The following is a 21,313-nucleotide window of genomic DNA, read 5'->3' as shown; positions in this document are numbered from 1 at the left end:
CAGACACCCATACACCCAGTGAGACACTCTCACACCCACTCACAGAACTACTGAGAAACTCATGCACTCACTCACACGCTCACTATCAAAGGTTACTGGTTGCAGAAATAGCAGTTGACACCTATGCATTGGCTCAAAGGGTGGACCCATTGACCGTGTACGTTCTATGTTGAGATTCCACACTGGTGCTGGTGGAAGTCTTGGTGGTATTACCCTTTTAAATCCTTCCAAAAAGGTTTTAATAACTGGTACTCTGAATAGAGACAAGTGTTGTCTATTTTGTAAGTATGCAGCTATTGCAGTTAGATGTAAGCGGATGGATGTGTAGGATAGTCCAGATTGCTGTATTTGTAACAATTAACAGATGATGTTCTGTATGGAAGCATCTAGTGTATTGATATTGTTATTATTACAATATATAACACATCTTTTCCATTTAGCTGCATAACATGCTCTTGTAGTAGATCTTCTGGCCTCTTTCAGGATATTCATACAGACTGGAGGTGAGATGCAGCTTTTGGTGTGGAATTACTTACAGCTCCAACAGGGTTGTGAACCAGGGTTGACAAGCACACGTGGGAGCTATTATGAGCAGTCTGAGGGATGTTTGCTTGAGCCTCCGAACTATTAGTGGAACGAGCGGGAGAGGCAGGAAGCATAGGCAAATATCCCGGACCAGTTCATCCATTGGGCATTGCCCTTGGATAGTGGGTGTGGAAACCTGGAGGCGAAGTTTTGGCATTTTGCGTTTTCTGCTGTTGCAAATAGGTCTATGTGAGGGAATACTCATTGTTGAAAACTCGGTAGGAGAACCTGGGGAAGATGTTCCCACTAGTGGATTTGCTGTCTCTGTCTGCTTAGGAGATCGGCAATCTGACTGTTTACTCCTGAAAGGTGTTTGGCTAGGAGATACTTTCTGTGGTGTATTGCCCATTTCCAAATGTTTTGTGCTAGGCGTTACAGTTGGAGAGAATGGGTTTCCTCTTGTTTTTGTATATAATTAGGCTATTTGGTTTTAGGTTTAAACCTATAATAACTGATAAAACCCCACCGAAAGGAAAATAGCCATCACTGGTGTAATCATATAAACACTGAAAAAACACCTTTGCAACCACAAACTAAGTGCCATTCAAAGAAAGGAAAAGATGAGTGAAAGAGTCATTTTTATTTCGTACTTAAGGAAGGGGCCAATGCAATGTGACTTTGTTATACAAGGTAGTATCAAGAGAGACTGGGCTAACATTATTCTGCTTGAGTTTTGTTGTTTAGGGATGTCACTGAAACATTGTCTCTTCTTCCTTCTGCTTTTTTTAGGTTTGTGGTCTTTGGTCTAAAGATGCAGTGTTTTTAGATGCATTTTTAGGTCTTATTTAGTTATTTTATAAACTGTAGAGAATTGAGAAATATCAAAATCATATTTGAAATTTTGGCTACATTTGACTTCACTGATAGGTGAAATGGCTGGGTAAATTAGAATCTTTCCTAATATGTAGCATCACATTTACCCACAGACAGAGAATGGGTGAAGTCATTTGATACATCTGTCCCCCTTTCTAGTGAGTCAGTATTGATTGTAAATGAATTGCCAAACAGCCCAGTTTTCAAACATTCAATGCGAAATGTAGTGACAGGTATGTGTGAAATGAATGTTGTCACCAAGCATCTGAGATAGTGGTGAAAACATGACACCAGGCGTTTGGTAAACATGAAACACAGTGTCACTTGGAATGCTGCTGAAAAAAGTTTCTACCAAGTTCAATTAAGATTGGAGTGATATTGTTTGTATTTGCAGTAATTCAGCTACGTATATGAACAAGTTGTATGATGGCCTGTCAAAATCGATACCTGAGCTGAAGTGCTTCCCTGTAAGACATCCTTGTCACTTGCTAGAGTGTATGCTGAAAGCATCTTTACATTCTTCAGAGTTAATGAAGAATGCTATAGACTTAGTAGTCCATTCTGGTGCAGTAAAAAATGTATTTGGCCCTCATATACCCTGTGCACACACTACCTATACACATGCACTATCAGTGCAGAAAGCAAGCAATAATTAAAAATAAATTAAAATTCCATAAACACCGGAAAAACACTGTTTCTGTTGTTTTTAATGGCGCAAAAATGTGTAACCACTGATAACCACTGTTTTTTAAGGTATTGAAAAAACTGAAAAAACCCCACCAGAATTTACCAAAAATAGAAACTGAAAACAGGAAAACCTATATATAATACATTGCTGTCATGTTATCTGTGTGAACTAGGACAGCTTCGCCTATTAGGTGAATTTGAAAGGCGCCGATTGCTAGAAAGACTGCTAGTAGCTCTAATTCGTTTATGTGGAGATCTTTTTTCTGTTGACTCCACAAGCCTTGTATTGTGTGCTATTGTAGGTGAGCACCCCAACCAGTTATTGATGAGTCCGTTATTAGTATTGTTTGTGGAACAGGGTTGACAAAGGGACGTCCTCTGGACAGATTTTGTGGGTTCCACCACTGCAGAGAACGATGGGTGTGGCCGTCCAACAACGCTACATCGGTTAGACGACCCTGTAATTGGTTCCACTGACTCTCTAAACATTGTTGAAGGGAACACATGTGAAGCCTTGCACGAGGTACAATTGTTATGCAAGACGCTATCATTCTCAGCTGTTGCATGAAAACTTTGGCTTGTAATGGGTGGTTGGCCTGAAACTGATTGAGAAGGGACTGAATGTTGCGAATTCTGGCTGTATTGGGAGAAGCTAGAGGTTTTTGAGCATCTATAGTGGTTCCCAGATAGGATTGTGTGTTTGAAGTTTGTAGATGAGACACATTCACCGTAAACCCCAGTTGATGGAGCAGGTGAATTGTAGTTTGAATGTGTTGGAGACACTTCTGGTAACTGTTGGCTTTGAGGAGCCAATCGTCCAGATAGACAAAGACATGGATCTGCGGTCTTCTCAGATGGGCTGCAACTACTGCCAGGCATTTGGTAAATACTCTGGGAGCAGTGGTGACTGCAAACGGTAGTACTTTGAATTGGTAGTGCTGTCCTGCTGTCACAAACCTGAGATACTTGCGATGAGCGGGGTGAATTGCAATATGGAAATATGCGTCCTTTAAGTCTAGAATAGCCATAAAGTCGCCGTATTGTAGAAGTGGGAGCACTTGCTCAAGTGTTACCATGTGGAAATGATCTGACAGTATGTAAAGGCCTAGAATAGGCCTCAAAGAGCTGCCCTTCTTGGGAATTAGATAATACAGGGAGTAAACCCCTGACCCTTTATATTTAATGGGACTGGTTCTATGGCTTCTTTGAGCTGTAGAGACTGTACTTCCTGTTTGAGTAGGTATATATGTTCTGGTGACATTTTGTGAACACGAGGTGGAATGTTTGGAGGATTGTTGATAAGCTCCAGGCAATCACCATTTTGGATAATTCCTAACACCCATTTGTCTGTTATTATGGACTGCCAAATGGGAAGGAACTGTTGAATACTTCCCCCGAAAGGTGTTGAATGATCGGGGGTGATGGGTAAGTCACTGTTTACTGGAGGAATTATGTGGAGCTGAACCTCTGCCGTTCTTTCCTCTATGTCCTCCTCTGAAGAAACCTCTTGTGGAGGAGGATTGATTGTTTCTTTATAGGAGGAAGTATTGGCGTCTGGATGTATTTTTGGAACCACCATGGTAAAAGGAGTGACTAAAAGAACCACGGTTAGAAGGAGACTGTAATGCTCTCATATATTTGGCTACTTCTGTATCTTTTTTCATCTTTTCTAAAGTGTGATCTACGTCAGGTCTAAAATGGTGTTGCTTAGCAAATGGCGTATTGCACTAAATCTTGTGCTTTAGCCTTGTGTTCATCTGGAAGATAATGGAGCAGTTGCTCCATTTCATCCCAGTGAGCTCTATCATATCTGGCTAAAAGGGCTTGGGTTTTAGCAATACACCAGTGATTTGCAGCTTGGGCTGCTACTCTCTTACCACAAGCATCTAGCAGCTTAGATTCTTTGTCTGGAGTGGGAGCATCTCCAGAGGTTTGTGAATTAGCCCTTTTACGAGTGTTTGAAACCACTAGGGAGTCTAAAGGCAACTGTCCTTTAATGATTACTGGATCAGATGGAGCTGGTTTGTACTTTTTGTCTATTCTAAGAGTGAGAATTCGAGCTCTGACAGGGTCTTTAAATATATCATCTACATGTCTCATTATGCCCTTAAGCATGGGGAGGGACTGGGTAGACCTCTGTGTGCTTCCTAATGTTTCAAATAAGAAATCTTCCTCAAGTGATTCTTTGTGTAATTGCACTCCATGTGCAAATCTAGCCAACAGTTCTAAATACACTACATTAGCATCAGGAGAGGAAGGCTTTGCAGGGTAAAGATCTGGGTCATTATCTGCTGGCTGATCAAAATCATAATCTCTCCAGGGGTCGACTGGTAATAGATTATCTTCCTCATCTACATCATCTAAATTATCTTTGTGATAATCTTCAGGCTGTGAGGGTGGAGATTTCTGCGGTGTAGTAGGCAGTGGCTCTAGTGTAGGAGAAGGTGGTGGTGGTTGTGGTGGTGTAGGGGAACGTATTGGAATAGGAGGAGGAGAAAGATTAGTCCCAGTATTCGTCTTCAGTGGAATTGTATATGGAATAACCTCAGACTGTGGTTTATGCTTTTGAGGTAGTTTAGTGAGCAGGCGTCCTATATCTGGATTGATGTACAGTTCTTTTTGTCTAGGATCTGTTTTAGGAGGGGAAAGTAAAAAAATGTGATTCTTCGTCTAGGAGGAACGTCTTTCGATATCGGCACAGATGACTTCGGTACCAGAATATATTGCCCTTTCGGTGCAGAAGGTTTCGGCTCCGAAGACACTTTGGATTTGGACGTCGAATGTTTTGGCTTGAAAGTGTGTTTCGGCTTCAAGCTCCCTGGTTTCAACTCTAACCATGTCGATTCGGTACAGAGCCGGAAGGCTTGACTACTTGTTTCAGTGCCGGACCAAAAGGCGGGGCATTGGAAAAATCGTCTCGGTGCAGACTTTGACCCGAAGTTAGAGTTGGAACCAAAAATACTCAAGCAGATGCTCCTGTCAGACCTATATCCTTTTACTAGTGGCCTACTAGAGCTCAACACCCGGGCTGTTCCGCAAAAATCAGTCATTCCATTCAGAGTTATCCAAAAATCGTTAATTTTTATGAAATGTTTTTCTCCATTTTGTGTATATTCATAATTTTCTCATATTTGTTTCTTCATAGAAAAAAAGTTTTTTGATTTTTTTATTCAAGATCTCAATCAATGCAAAATGTACAGTTCTATTTTCAAGCCTCAAAGTATGTTGATACAATCAAGTTCTTAGAAAAGATTTCATTGTTAACAAATGGAAAGGCAAATGCTACTTACCAGTATGCATCTGTTCTTGGCATGTAGAGCTGCAGATCTACACACTGTGCATAGATCGCCATCTGGTGTTGGGCCCGGATGTTGCAGTTGTTTTTCTCTTGGAAAGTCTTTGGAAGTCACAAGGTATGTGACTCCTCCTTTGGATCGTATTGCGCATGGGCTTCGGCTCCATCCTCAGATTGTTTTTCGCCAGCAGGGAAATGATGGAGCGTAGTAATAAACAGTGAAGATGCCCATGTATGTTGTATCTAAATAAGATATACTGGAACAGATAAAGGTAGCCGGGGAGGCGGGTGGGCGTGTGTAGATCTGCAGCTCTACATGCCAAGAACAGATGCATACTGGTAAGTAGCATTTGCCGTTCGAGGCATATGAGCTGCAGATTACACACTGTGCATAGATTGTATAGCAGTACCCATCCCTAGCGGCGACCACCAGTATCTGTTGAAGTGGTTTGAAACAATGTTTTGAGTACAGCCTGGCCCACACTAGCTTGTTGCTTAGCCTGCACATCTACACAATAGTGTTTAGTGAAAGTGTGCGGTGTTGACCATGTAGCTGCTTTGTAGATATCATCTAAGGGGATGTTCCCTAAGAATGCCATGGAAGCCCCTATCTTACGTGTAGAGTGGGCTTTAGGGGGAACAGATGGCGTTCGTTTTGCTTTGTGGTAGCAAATCTGAATGCATTTGACAATCCACCTAGCTATCCCAGATTTGGAGATGGGGTTGCCTTTATGTGGTGGTGAGAAGGAAACAAACAGTTGTTTGGTTTTCGAAAGGGTTGTGTTCTCTCGATGTAGTAGAGTAAGGCTCGTTTGACATCTAATGTGTGGAGAGCTCTTTCTGCAACGGTTTGTGGTTGCGAGAAGAATACAGGTAGCTCCACAGATTGGTTTAGGTGAAAAGGAGAAATGATTTTAGGGAGGAATTTTGGATTAGTACGGAGAACAACCTTGTGATGGTGCATTTGCAGGAAAGGTTCTTGAATGGTGAGTGCTTGTATTTCACTGACCCTTCTGAGGGAAGTGATGGCTACAAGAAAGGCAGTTTTCCATGGTGGGAATTGAAGTTCACATTTGTGTAGAGGTTCAAAGGGTGGCCCCATTAGTCTAGTGAGAACGATATTTAGGTTCCACACAGGTGAGGGTGGCTCTCTGGGGAGAATTATTCTTTTGAGGCCTTCCATGAAGGCTTTTATGGCAGGTACTCGAAAAAGTGATAGATGTTGCCTGTTTTGCAGGTAAGCTGCTATGGCTGCAAGGTGCAGTCTAATAGACATGTAGGCTAGGTTGCATCTTTGGAGGTGTAGTAAATAGCCTATGATGTGTTGAATGGACACATCTAGGGGATTGAAGTTATTGTTGTGGCAATAGACCACAAAACGTTTCAACTTGGCTGCGTAGCAAGCTCTAGTGGTAGGTCGCCTACCTTCTCTAATGACAGTCATACAGTCAGGAGGAAGATTCAGATAACCGAATTCTAGGATTTCAGGAGCCAGATCGCAAGATTGAGCTGAGCTGGGTCCGGGTGTCTGATCTCTCTATGGTTCTGGGTTAAGAGGCTTGGAGAGGTGTAACTTTTGTTGCGGTACTACAGATAGTTCTAGCAGTGTGGTGTACCACGGTTGTCTGGCTCACGTTGGAGCTACTAGGATGAGAGTGAGGGAGTGTTGTTGTAGTTTGCGCACTACTAAGGGAATGAGTGGGAGAGGCGAAAAAGCATACGCAAATTTGCCTGACCAGTTCATCCATATCGCATTGCCTCTTGACAATGGGTGTGGATATCTGGCGGAGAAGCTTGGGCATTTGGCATTTTCGTGGGTGGCGAAGAGGTCTATCTGTGGATGCCCCCACATTTGAAAGTACGGGTGAAGAACTTGTGGATGGAGTTCCCACTCGTGGATTTGTTGTGTTTGTCTGCTCAGCAGATCTGCTATAGTGTTCTGGACTTCTGGGACGTGTTGGGCTAGGAGGAAGATTTTTTTGGGTATGGCCCATCTCCATATGCTCTGTACTAGTTGAGAGCTGCAGAGCGTGTGTGCGGCCTTGTTTTTGTAAATAGTACATGGCTGTCATGTTGTCTGTGCGGACTAGGACGGCCTTGCCTGATATGTGTGTCTGAATATTGCTAGTAGCTCCAGATAGTTGATGTGGAGCAACTTTTGCTGAAGTGTCCACCTGCCCTGCATGGTGTGATGTAGTAGGTGAGCTCCCCAGCCGGAGAGCGATGCGTCCGCTGTCAGTACTATCTGAGGAACAGGGTCCAGGAACGGTCGCCCTTTGGAAAGGTTTTTGGTGGTCCACCACTGCAGAGAGCGATGGGCACGACAGTCTACCAACACCAGATCTGTCAGTTGACCCTGGGCCTGGTTCCATTGGCGTGCTAAGCAATCTTGGAGAGGACACATCTGGAGTCTTGCATGAGGTACTATGAATATGCAAGAGGCCATCATTCCTATGAGTTGCATGAACACTCGAGCTGTAAGACAGTGTTCTGGCTGAAATTTGGCACGTAGGGCCTGAATGTTTGCTATCATGGCAGGACTGGGGCAGGCTAGCGCTCTTGAGGTGTCTATAGTAGCACCTAGGTATTGTTTTATGTGGGACGGTTGCAGATGGGACTTCGTGTGGTTTACTGTGAAGCCCAGTTGGTGAAGTAGGTGTATAGTTGCGTGAGTGTGTTGTACACACTGGTGGTATGAGCTGGCTTTTATTAGCCAGTCGTCCAGGTATGGGAAGACGTGTATGTGTTGTCTTCGCACATGTGCTGCCACGACCGCTAGGCACTTGGTAAACACTCGCGGTGCTGTGGTGACTCCGAATGGGAGCACTTTGAATTGATAGTGTTGACCGTCCACTACAAATCTGAGGTATTTTCTGTGAGCTGTGTGAACGGGAATGTGGAAATAGGCATCCTTGAGGTCTAGGGTGGCAAGGAAGTGGTTTTGGGAGAGATGGGGAAGTACCTGCTGAAGTGTGACCATGTGGAAATGGTCTGAATGTATATAGTGATTTAGGGGTCAGAGGCCCAGGATAGGCCTTAGAGTGTCGTCCCTTTTTGGTATGAGGTAATATAGGGAGTAAACTCCCATATTTTGTTGTTGGGTAGGAACTGGCTCTATCACACTCTTTTGTAGGAGGGAGATTACCTCCTGCTTGAGAAGTGACGAATGTTCCTGTGACATTGGGCGGTGTTTTGGTGGAATGTTTGGGGGGATTGATTTTAGTTCGAGGCAATAGCCTGACCGAATTATTTGTGTCACCCATTTGTCTGAGGTGATAGTAGCCCAGACATGAAGGAAATTTTGTAGTCTGCCCCCGACTGTAGTGGGATGGTCTGGGGGGAGTGAAGGGAAATCATTGGGTAGGAGTGGAGGCAGAGCGGGAGGTATTAGTTTTGCCTCAGCCTTTATTGTTGTTACCCCTGTAGCCACCTCTCTGGTAACCCCCAGTGAAGGTGGATTGTGTAGGGGCTTTATATGACGTAGAAGCGCTGTCGGAGGAGTAGCCTCTAGATGTGCTTCGAAAGGAAGAACGGCAAAAGGAGCGTCTAGGAGGGTGTGACTGTAAGGCTCCCATAGATTTTGCCATATCGGTGTCTTTCTTCATCTTCTCAAGGGCTACGTCTACGTTTGGGCCAAAGAGATGTTCTTGGTTAAAGGGGTGGTTAAGGATGGAAGCCTGTACCTCTGGTTTAAAACCGGAAATGCGCAGCCAGGCATGCCTACGGAGGAGGACGCTGGTGTTAATTGCCCTAGAGGCGGTGTCGGCAACATCGAGGGCACAGCGTATGGAAGTGTTGGTGATAGTTTTTCTCTCCTGGATTAGCTCGTTGGAGCTATTCTTGTACTTGTCAGGGAGGTGCTGCATGATTGCTTCTAGCTCATCATAATGCGCCCTGTCGTATCGTGCTAAAAGCAATGCGCCATATGTTGGCCGCCTGAGATGCTGTTCACTTGCCAGAGGCATCTAGTAGTTTGGACTCTATCAGGTGGTGGTGACTCGCCTGATGCCTGGGAGTTTTCACGTTTCCTTGCAGTGGTGACTACGAGGGAGTCTAGTGGTGAGGGCCCTCTGATGTAGGTGGGGTCTGTAGGGGCGGCCTTATATTTCTTTTCGATACGGGGGTTGATGACCCTGGCTCTGACCGGGTCTTAAAAGACGTCTGGCGCGTGTTTGATAACACCTTTAAGCATGGGCAGAATGGAAGTGGCCCTGTGGGTGGTATCAAAAGTGTCTAGGAGGAAGTCCTCCTCCACGGGGTCTGTATGGAGATCAACTCCGTGGTCGTGTGCAGCCCTATGTAGCAGCTGGTTAAACCCCATAGTGTCTTCTGGGGGGGAAGGTCTTGAAGGGTAAATGTCGTCCTGCGGGACGTTAGGGACGTCTGGGATGTTGTAGTCGTCCCATGGGTCTAGGGAGCCTGTAGGAGTGGGGTCACCAGTGGGTTGGTCATGGGGCCCCTCCCCTATGTCTTCATAGACATCGTCATCATCCTCATCTGGAGAGGGTGTGGGGGAATGATGAGGTGGGGGAGGAGGAGGAGGTGGAGGAGGAGGTGGAGGAGGGGGTGAGGGTAGTCTCAACGGGGAGGTACCACAGTCCCTTTTGTTTTTGGAGGTGGAGCCGGGAAGGCTTGTCCAGCGGCCTCTTTTTGATGCTGATCATCAAATGTCCAGTTTTAGGGTCTTTAGTAAGAGTTTTTTGGAGTGGATCAGGCCGAAACAGTTCCTCTGTGAGCAATCGATCCGTCGGCGCCGAAGGGGTCGGAGCCGGTGTTTTTTTTAGTCTTGGAATCATCAGTTCGTTGTTTTGAACTGTGTGGTTTAGACATGTCCAGTTGTTTCCTCGGTTCCGAGATGGCTTTCGGCTTCGAGGTGTGGGTGTCGATGGGTTTGGCTTTCCTGCTCAGTTCCGAAGATGGCGTAGATACCGAGGAGCTAGTGGGTGTCTTCGGCGCCGAGTGTTTCGGTGTGGAAGTCCAGCGCGGAGGAAGTCATTTTCTTTTTGGGTGCGGAGTGTTTTTCGGCACCGACGACAGGCTGGCTCGAGCCCGAGCTGCCAGATGGTTTGATGGGCTTCTTAACCGCGCCCGAAAGCAAGGTATGGGAAGCAGTGTCTTTGGTCGTGCCTAGGCCCGAGGGCGAAGGCGTGACCGAAGCCTTTTTCGATGCCGTCGAGGGTGGGGGGTGGGGATCGATAGTAGTACTCACGCCCCTATGTGCCGGAGTGATGTCCTCGACATCTGAGTCGGCGGCTTCGGAGGCGTTGACGAGGCCCTCTTCGGTGTGCTGTTCTTCAGGAACATCCACGCCTTCTCCGAAGATGTCGTCGGGGATTGCAGTCGACGTGTGTGCCATGGTTCTTCTGGCTCTTCGGTCTCGAATAGTCTTTTTGGACCGTAAGGATTTGCACGCCGGACAGTCTCGAGCCTCGTGTTCTGGAGAGAGGCAGAGGTTGCACACCTCATGGAGATCGGTGTGGGGAAATTTGGACCCACATCGAGGACACTTCTTAAAAGGAGTCCTTTCCATGAGCCAGGACCGGAGCTGAGGTAGGCCCGAAGGCCTGCGTCGACGCCTGGAATCGAAGTTTCTTGATGAGTCGCGTCGAGTGGGGAGATCGCAATCGAGAACAATACCGCGGAAGGGAAGGATTGCGCGCCGATGAGAAGAACTGGAACTGGAACAGTTCGGAACCGGTGCGCGAAGAACACATCCGAGCCCGATGGCGGAAAAAAACAATCTGAGGATGGAGCCGAAGCCCATGCGCACATACCTTGTGACTTCCAAAGCCTTTCCAAGAGAAAAACAACTGCAACATCCGGGCCCAACTCAGATGGCGATCTATGCACAGTGTGTAATCTGCAGCTCATATGCCTCGAACAAATATTATTTCCAGGTAAAGTACACGGAAAGACATGTGAACACATTCTATTAATACATGTGACCCCAAAGCAAACCATCAAACAGTCAATCTCATCAACCAAACCACTCTCTCACATTCAACACACACACACAGACAAAAAATCCTAGGGACTCTTCTATCCGTTTGTATGACACACACCAACGATGATCAAGTGGACTGACTAAATATCAAAGTTTCCCCGGGTGTTGAGCCGCTAGTAAAAGGATATAGGTATGACAGGAGCATCTGTTTGAGTATTTTGCTTCTTCTTCCTCCTTGCTCTTAGACCTAAAAGTACTTCTAGGGGGGACCTTTCCTCGGTATTTAGGGGTGAAACCAAAGCCTTATGTTTGATAGGATTTGGATTTTGGGGCAAGGGGTGTTCTGTACTCACGCGACCTTGGCCTTGGTCCAAAGGTAAGTCCTCTTCTGTCTCAGAGTCAGTTACAGGCACCGAGATGGGCTGCTCCTCCATCTCCTCTTCGGCAACTTGTACATCGAATTCCTCCTGCTCGGAACCTTCGCCGAAGATGTCCGGCATATAGTTGACGCTCTGGCTCGGCATTTTACGACCTCGAGCCCGACGATCACGTAGAAAATCGATCTGCACGCGTCGCAGTCCCGTTCGTTGTGCTCGGGGGACAAGCAAAAGTTGCACACTTCGTGCGCGGGTACTTTGCGTGGCACAGAAGATAGAATTTAAATGGAGTCAGTTCCATCGACTGCGAGGTGGATCGACGCGGTTAAGCCCGACAGCCTTCCATGAGTTTCCTGATCGAAATTGAAGTTTTCCTACGACTGCTACGCGGAGAAGTGGGATAAGCGTACGAAAACAATACCGTTGAGGGTAGAGTGGACTGCGCACCGAGGGGAAGCCGAAGAATGGCTTCGAACCAGAGCGCAGCAATTCACGTCCGAATCGGATGGCGGAAAAAAACAATCTAACAATGGAGTCGATGCCCATGTGCGTTGTTACTGAAAGGAGTCACCTTACCTTGTGACTGGAAGGACTTCTTCGAAGAAAAACAACTTGCAAACATCCGGACCCAACACTAGATAGCAGGAGTATGCAAAGCATGTGATCTACAGCACACATGCCTCGAACATACTTTAAAAAAAAAATAAAAAAATAGAAATTCACCAAAAAAAAAATACAAATGTTACAGGGACGGTATAGTTAGGAATTTTTTTTAAAAGACCTTAGAAATTCACTGAAAAAAAACAAAGGTTATAGGGACGTTTTAGCTAGGCTCAAATTTCACTCTTACAAAACCATAGAAATTTAGCACTTACCTGAGCTAACTATAGCGGACGTCCTCGTAATGACCTGCTTATGTTACATATTACATCATTCATGACATGGTCAGTGACATCTCAAATGACATCACTGACGACATCATCCACAGACCCACTCACATTCCTATACAACATCATATACACCCACTCACACACCTATGCAGCCATTCACATAGCTACACACTCACCCATACAGCTACTCACACACCCACATATTTATCTGTACAGCCACCAATACACTCACTCACCCATACAAGCACACACACACCTGCTCACACACCCACACAACCCCTTACATACCCATTCACACATTGTAGGAAGCTTGCTCTGTATATGGTATTGCCACTAGGTGGTTACACAGTGCAGAGTCCAGGAGTTTTTCCAAAAGTCTACAGAGCTCAATGTAAAACCCCAAAGTGCTATATTAGTGATCGTGTGGGCAAGCAGCCTTAGACCTAACACAGAGGAGTGTAAGACATATATTGCCCAACATTTAACAGTAATGGACACACAACTCAAATAGGAGATCAACACCAATTTAAAAAAAATATACTTTGTATTTTATTTTAAGACCAAGATCTCCGCAATAGCGCAAGTACATTTTTAAATACATTTACTTTTAAAAATCGACAGAATATTTTCAGAACAGTTCACTGCTATCCTATGGGAAAACAATATTGCGGTTAAACAGGTAACACACAATTCCAGTCAGCAAGGGTCAGGTGAGTACCAAAGTTGCACCACCAGATGCACATGGGCGGCCGGGTGCAGAGGTCAAAAACGGAGTTTAGTTCAATGCGTTTCAATGGAGACTGGTTGTGCCTGGAGCGGTTGGAAACTGACAAAAGTACTAAGCAGATCTCAAAATACACCTAAGAGTCATGGTAAAAAATACCTGATGTTAGTGTGCAGGGTTGGTGTTCATTTACTGCTCTGATTTGTCAATTCTGGGGTGGCATGGAACCAACGGAGAACTGCACAACGCCACCTAGTCTGATGCACTGCTATGAAAATATTTCCAGATCCAGTCAGATGTGTGGTGGATGATTTTGCAAAGGATGGCCTGGGGCACAAAGATACAGCACCTAACACATAAGTGGGTAAATTATTAATCAAAATATAGTGGTGCTAGAGTCTTAAAGGCCAGCCGTCTTAGTCTTCAAAACCAGGAGAAACACTCCATTAGCTTAAAAAAATAACATGACTCTGAACCGACATAAGATCAATATTTTCAGTAATGGAGACAGTATGGATTTGTGATGCTACAAGATGCACAGACTCCCAGAATCTTTTTCTTGATAAAATAGATTCTTTATTCGTGATTTTTTCTTTTAAAACATTTCTTTCCTTGTCTGATTTTGTCGTAGCCAACGCATTTCACCCAAAAGGACTTCTTCAGAGCTCGAAAACACCTGGCGACAATGTAGGACGTACCATATCCATGATGTAATTCTCTTGACCTTTAGATTTTTTTTTCTACAATAATGGACCCTGGCTTTTTTCCACGCGCTTACTAATGGAGGGGTCACAAACTTTTTCATATCGATACTTTTACTGCTTGAGAGTGGATCTTCCTTTCTCTGGGCATGTCTGTGTTGCCGTTTACAGATGGTGCCAAGGTTTAGACATACTTGGAATGATTAGCGTTAGCTATTCACTTTTATACCCCTTTATTTTTGTTGGGATTTAAGCATTCAGCTATGTTTTCACATGAGCAGTGGACCTGTTTGCTAACTTAGGACCCACTATGTAGGGGCCTCATATCCCTCCTTTTTTCACAATGGATGGTGAGGTTGGTCTGTTTTGCTGTTGGTGCTTAGTTTTCACATCGACTTGGAACGGTCAGCATACACTTTCCACATGACTGAACAGTCATATATAATGGGTTTTTCTCCTGCCTCTCAGTTTTTTTTCTCCTGCACACTTTTTTATGCCACTTTTATGGGTCATTTTTGTTGGGGTTAAGGCATTGTCATGTTTTCAATGGAGTAGTGGCCTTGTCTGCCAATTTAGGGTTTGTTACCCATTATGTATGAGTCTCATATACATCTATTTCATTCTTTTTTTTTTTTAGAACTTTATTTACCATATTTGCATCATACGATATCAAAAAACATGAGTGCTCACTGTCAGTTTTGTCAGCATGAATAGTCCAATCTGGGATAGGAAAAAGGAGAAATCAAAGAAGGAAAGAACATAATCAAAGGCATTACACAGCATGTACTGTCAAAGGAATACCAATCTCCATCTCAGAAGTTGCTTATAGCCGTCCCAACATCTCACAAATCGCTACGATGTCATATGGCATAACCATCGTGCTACCAGTGTATAGATTTGCAGGTCCATTTCTAGGGGTCTCAAAAGATCTCTTATCTAGCCCAGCAGTGTCGTTAACCCACCCCAGTAGGGACTCTGCACTGCTCAATCGATGAGGGGGAAGGGGGGCAGTCGCTCCATGGCCCCATAGTTCTTGAGCGGGCCCCAGATGTCTTTAGGCCGTGAGGAGCGCGGCAATGTACTGGCATATAGATCGCTATTTGTATTGCAGTATGTTAAGCTGTTCAGCCATTTCTTAAATGTAGGAGCAGCTTTACGCCCCCAATGTATGGCAAATTCCCTCTTCGCCAGCAATAAACTGAGGCCGACAAATTTTCGGACTGGTTTTGGAAAATTGGGCACATAACCCAATAGAGCCAACTCTGGTGTGGGAGTCACGTCTAATTCTACCATGTCCCCAAGTGCTTTGTGTTCTTCCTCCCAGTAGACTCGTATCTTTGTGCAAGTCCAAGTGAGAGGTGTACAAAGTCTGCCTGCAGGGCCCCGCATTTCAAGCAGTTGTGTGGTCTGGTCGGATCTATCTTGTGAGTCGCCGCTGGGGTCACATACAGTATGCGTATAAATTTGAAATGAATGAGTTTGTGGCGGCTGTTTAGGGAAATCGTTTTTGTCAGGGAACAACATTTAACCCACTGTTCATCAAGGATGGGGTGCCCCAGGTCGTCCTCCCAGGCCCAACGGATTTTATCATCTGCAACAGGGATTGTAGCCAAGCATTCTTGGTATAATTTAGAAGTGAGGTGCGCACCCTTGGCACTCGACATCATCATCGTGAATGGGGCAAACTACTCTGGTTCCAGTGGGAAACTGGGCAAAGTCGCCCTCAGAGCCGAGCGTACCTGGTCCATGATGAATCTGTCCATAAAAGTGGCAGAGTGAAAACGTTCCTCTTCCGTCCCATATACATCTCTTTCTTCATCATGGAGAATAGGACCGGTATGTTTTGCAGTTACAAGATGGCGCTTATTTTTCACACAGCCTTGAAACGGCTAGCTTTAGATGCGATCTCCGGCCCTATATAATGTTTTTTGGGGCCTCATGTCATAACACATTCTGTGGGCAGTTTTGCCCCTTGCAACATTATTTCCTTGTATTATTATTGATTATACAAGTAATCACTGCTGTCCCAAATGTGACTCATTATGCATTTTCTGTCCTTAGGGGGCTGGCAGTGATTGTATAATGTCGTGATCTGAGTAGAATTAGATTGTAAGGCACCTTCCATATGTGATTTTATTTGTTATAGGGCCTCACCTGGGATTACCATTGTGGTGTTATGAATTTCAAACAAACAGCACCAACGAAAGGACCTTTTGATGCCATTTTGATTATATATGGATTCTTTTCATTGCCCTTTGCCCTGGTCCTATGAGCATTTATATCTTTTATCCTCCTTAAAAAGTGTTCAAATCTTAAAATTCAGTTTATTTGTTACAGGATCATTTATTAAGTACACTTACCTTTGAACCAGTTTTTACTGCTCATCACTTTTCCATTTGATGATGGAGGACCAATAGCGTACTATATTCTGACAATTTTTTGCAGAAACTCATGAAATAAGGTACATAATTATTTTGTGTTGTGGATGACTTACTTAGTAGCAGTCAGACTCTCTGTCTCGCACCACGTTCTAAATCACATTAAATCAAGTAGTGTGGATTTACTGAGTAGCAGTCGGACTATCCTTTTCCCACTTCATTGCACATCATATTTAACAATGTAGTATTCCCCCATGTAATTTTGTTTGATCCTTTATATCCACATGAAGTGTAACTTGCAAAAACCCATATACATGTGGTGTTTCTGGTCCTTGGCTTCACTCTGATAGACCATGCAACATAGCTATGCAATATTCACAGCTGTGATACTACCAATATATAAGAATTACACACGTTTTGCACTGTGAATTTAAGGAAATGGTGGAACAATCTTATCCAGCCGTGATGAGACATTGATAACAGCATGTACCTCTTTTTGCTTGTATGTACAAAGTATCATGAGTACGTTTGTAATGTTTTTGATGTTCAACTTGGAATGTTTATGATTTTAAAATGTGTATATATTATATGTTTTGCAGCCCTGAAGAAGTTCTTATGGACAAAATGTGATGGCTACAGCAAAATCAGAGACTCACGAGTAAAGAATCTATTTTATCAAGAAAAAGATTCAAGGAGTCTGTGCATCTTGTAGCTTAATTACAAATTTATACTGTCTCCATTACTAAAAATATTTATCTTATGTGGGTGCGGAGTCATTTTTTAAATGTGTGGGGGATGTTTCATGGTGAAAAATCTGCAGTAAGAATTATGCATCAGAAACAAGTGTTGTAATGGTTAAGCTCCAGATCCCACGTCCATGGAAGATGGAAAGAAAGTAATTTATGTTGGGACAGGCAAGTGACAATGATAGACACATTTTTCAATATCCAGTCTGGCACCTTAGAAAGGCATAAGTGAGGAATTCCCAGGACTGAGCTTCCACTAAAAGATTATTCGCTTAAAAGGTTGCAGTGGACAGCTGAGAAAATTCACTTCTACTTCCAGATGCTGTAGGAAACACCTCAGACGCCACATACTTAAGTCTTTCTCACTAGAATGGTGATTTGACTTGTACCTATTACTCTCCCTTAGCAAGATTTAAAATCTAACTCTGTCACAAGACTACTAGCCTGTCCTCTACACCTGAACCAGAAGAGGACTCCCTTCCTGACCATGCCATGCCTTTCTTATCGTTACAGAATAATAATCTCGCGACGACCTCTTATAACGTGTCACCACAGGACTACGGGCCCTTTAAGGAATATCGGCTTCCAGAAACAGTCCCCGCCCCAAGGGGATGCATCACGTAGAGAGTCCTCCCTGAACCAACGGAGGTGAAGAACGTAAAAGGGGAGGACCCCGGAAGATGCCGACCACTCGAGGGATTACGGAAGGCACCGGGAGAAGACGACGCCGAAGAGTCCGACCAGCGGGGATCCCTCCTTACGCCAACTCCGGGAACCAGTGCAAGGAACGGAGCTACAGAAGCCTTGCCCGCCATTCCAGACTGAGAGCAGAGACTTCAGCGACACCATGCAGAAGCCAGCCACGCTCCCGGAGGAGCGTGGCTAACAGAGGTACGTGCTCGGTTACGGGCACTAAGGGGGAGGCGGGTTGATGACGTGGAGGAAACCTTGCGGGGTGGTGTCACGTCCTGCCTGTTCTTTCCCCCGTCCCTTCACATCTGTTGACTGGCTGATGTACATTTCCTCATTCCCAATCCTTGCACCGAATATATGCGAGACAAGGTCTCTGATTTTAGTTTCCGTTTGTTTTATTTCTTTACGAGCCTCCTACATTAAAGAAGACCCAAGAAGAGAGGTGCCAGCGATACCAGGAAGACAATTTGAATCCTATTCTCTTGTTCAAGTTTGACGGAGGACGTTTGCATGTCTAACAGCCCTAAATAAAGAGTTGTTGAAACGAAACGTAGCCTCACTCCATCCTTTTCCACCTTAATTGACGACAAACACATACATTTATAATAGCCACACTCTCCACAAACTGTGCAAAAGTTTAGTCTCCTCAAGATAGGAAAAAGGTTGTACCTTCAAACTGATACTGTTGGTTCCAGCTTTAGCCTGCACCTCCTTGGCATACTTCAGAACTCGGTCATACAGGACGAGGGCTTCACTCCACTTCTTCACAAGCACATAGGACTGAGCAATGAAGAAACACCTACAGGTGAAAGACAATGATCAAATAGAATATTTTTGTAATCACAGTTTGATATATGATTAGCATAATAAATCGGGATTTCTGTTCCATAGGGAATTACGAGTGCAGTACCCAACATTCAAAGCACATTCAAACCTTTTAGCAGAAAGTTCATTATTTTGTGCAACACGAATAAACACTTAGTTTGGCTCAATTTACAGTTAAGCAAGCAACAGTTAGAGATAATGAGTAAGCTTTTGCGAGTGCTTATGCACCCCAATGAAAAAACTATGGTTTTAACATTGCCTGTTTTGTCTCTTTATTAAGATGTAGACCGAAATCCTCCTTTTATCCATCTGCAAGTCTTTCAAGTTCTAATACCTATGGTCACATAGTTCCCAATACCTGCAATGTGGCACTTACCTAGTACACTGTATCTATGAACATTTGTTTTTAAATAGACTGCCTTGCACAGAGGCTAAGGCATACATTATTCATCAAGAAGGACCATGAGTATTTAGACATGACTGATAGCTCCATTTAAACTGCTCTGTTTTCTAGATAACTGTGATAAGCAAAAGGGAGATCTTTCTGGTAACATGTTCATTTTTTGAATGCTTTAGGTAATTATATCAAAGATAGAATCTCTTGCATAGCTCTACACATTCTGAGCTACAGATGAGCATTACATGAATTTTAATATCTTTTAGCAACAAATATCTAACTTCTTGAGTGTTTAATTTTGCACCAGAATCTACTTTTATTCTTCATGTCTGTAAACATCACATCTCTTTCATATGAAAGAGCAACACACCAAGGAATTAAGTAGTTAGTGATTTGAGAAATAAAGCAGCCTGTGGGTGCATTATAAGGAAATTCCAAGTGATCTGGAAGTCCAATGACCTTATAAAAGAAACTTGGCCTTCAAACTCGTTCCTCCATATGATCACAAAACTCCTCAGTGACTTGCAATAGCCTTATAATGTACTGCACGAGGTACTTTCCCATATATGACTACATTTTTCATGGGTTCAATAAAAGCACACTCACTTTCAAATGTACTATGATTAATTGCCAAGAGAACTAGGGAGTCTGAGGAGAAGGAATATGCTACTTACCAGTATGCATCTGTTCTTGGCATGTAGAGCTGCAGATCTACACACTTGTGCATAGATCGCCATCTGGTGTTGGGCCCGGATGTTTGCAGTTTGTTTTTCCTCTTGGAAAGTCTTTGGAAGTCACGAGGTCGGTGACTCCTCCTTTGGATAGTATTGCGCATGGACTTCGGCTCCATCCTCAGATTGTTTTTCGCCAGCAGGGAAAGATGGAGCGTAGTAACAACAGTGAAGAAACCCATGTGTGTTGTATCTAAATAAGATAGACTGAAACAGATACAGGTAGCCGGGGACGCGGGTGGGCGTGTGTAGATCTGCAGCTCTACATGCCAAGAACAGATGCATACTGGTAAGTAGCATATTCCGTTCGAGGCATATGAGCTGCAGATTACACACTTTTGCATAGACTATATAGCAGTTCCCAACCTTAGCGGCGACCACCGGTATCTGTTGCAGTGATTTGAAATAGTGTTTTTAGCACAGCCTGGCCCACACTAGCTTGTTGCTTGGTTTGCACATCTACACAATAGTGTTTAGTGAAAGTGTGCGGTGTTGACCATGTAGCTGCTTTGCAGATATCATCTAGTGGGATGTTCCCTAGAAAAGCCATGGAAGCCCCTATCTTCCGTGTAGAATGGGCTTTAGGGGGAACGGAAAGCGTTAGTTTTGCTTTGTGGTAGCAAATCTAGATGCATTTTACAATCCACCTAGCTATCCCTGATTTTGAGATGGGGTTGCCCTTGTGTGGTGGAGAGAAAGAGACAAACAGTTGTTTGGTCTTTCTGAAAGGTTGTGTTCTTTGGATATAGTAAAGTAAGGCTCGTTTGATATCTAGCGTGTGTAGAGCCCTTTCTGCAATGGTCTGAGGTTGCGAGAAAAATACTGGTAATTCTACAGATTGGTTTAGGTGAAAAGGGGAAATGACTTTAGGTAGGAATTTTGGGTTGGTACGGAGAACAACCTTGTTTTGGTGCATTTGAAGAAAGGTTCTTGTATGGTAAGTGCTTGTATCTCACTGACCCTTCTAAGGGAAGTAATGGCTACAAGGAAGGCTGTTATCCATGTGAGGAATTGCAGTTCGCATTTATGCAAAGGTTCGAAGGGAGGCCCCATTAGCCTGTGAGCACGATATTTAAGTTTCACACAGGTGAGGGTGGTACTCTGGGGGGAATTATTCTTTTGAGGCCTTCCATGAAGGCTTTAATGGCAGGTACTCTAAAGAGTGATAGATGTTGCCTGTTTTGTAAGTAAGCTGCTATTGCTGCGAGGTGTAGCCGAATGGAGGTATAGGCTAGATTACACCTTTGTAGGTGGAGTAAGTAGCATATCATGTGTTGTATAGACACGTTTAGAGGATTGATTGTGTTGTTATGGCAATAAACAACAAATCTTTTCCACTTGGCAGCATAGCAGGCTCTAGTGGTAGGGCGTCTAGCTTCTCTGATGACGTTCATGCAGTCAGGGGGAAGGTTAAGGTACCCGAATGCTAGGATTTCAGGAGCCAGATCGCAAGGTTGAGCTGAGCTGGGTCCGGGTGCCTGATCTCTCCATGGTTCTGGGTTAGGAGGCATGGTGAGTGGTGTAGCT

General features: G+C 44.3%; 1 protein-coding gene across 1 annotated transcript in view; it reads right to left on the bottom strand.

Annotated features, from left to right (window-relative positions):
* SRP68 (signal recognition particle 68) overlaps positions 1-21,313 on the bottom strand; it is a 326,066-nt gene that overhangs the window by 20,901 nt on the left and 283,852 nt on the right. The window contains exon 13 of the mRNA XM_085616948.1: positions 18,503-18,632. Within this exon, the coding sequence (XP_085473074.1) occupies positions 18,503-18,632 (130 nt within the window). The remainder of the gene's footprint in view (positions 1-18,502; positions 18,633-21,313) is intronic.

Source organism: Triturus cristatus, chromosome 7 (assembly GCF_964204655.1).
Source record: "Triturus cristatus chromosome 7, aTriCri1.1, whole genome shotgun sequence".
In the NCBI taxonomy this organism is placed as follows: Eukaryota; Metazoa; Chordata; class Amphibia; order Caudata; family Salamandridae; genus Triturus; species Triturus cristatus.
This window is presented reverse-complemented; position numbering and strand designations above follow the sequence as displayed.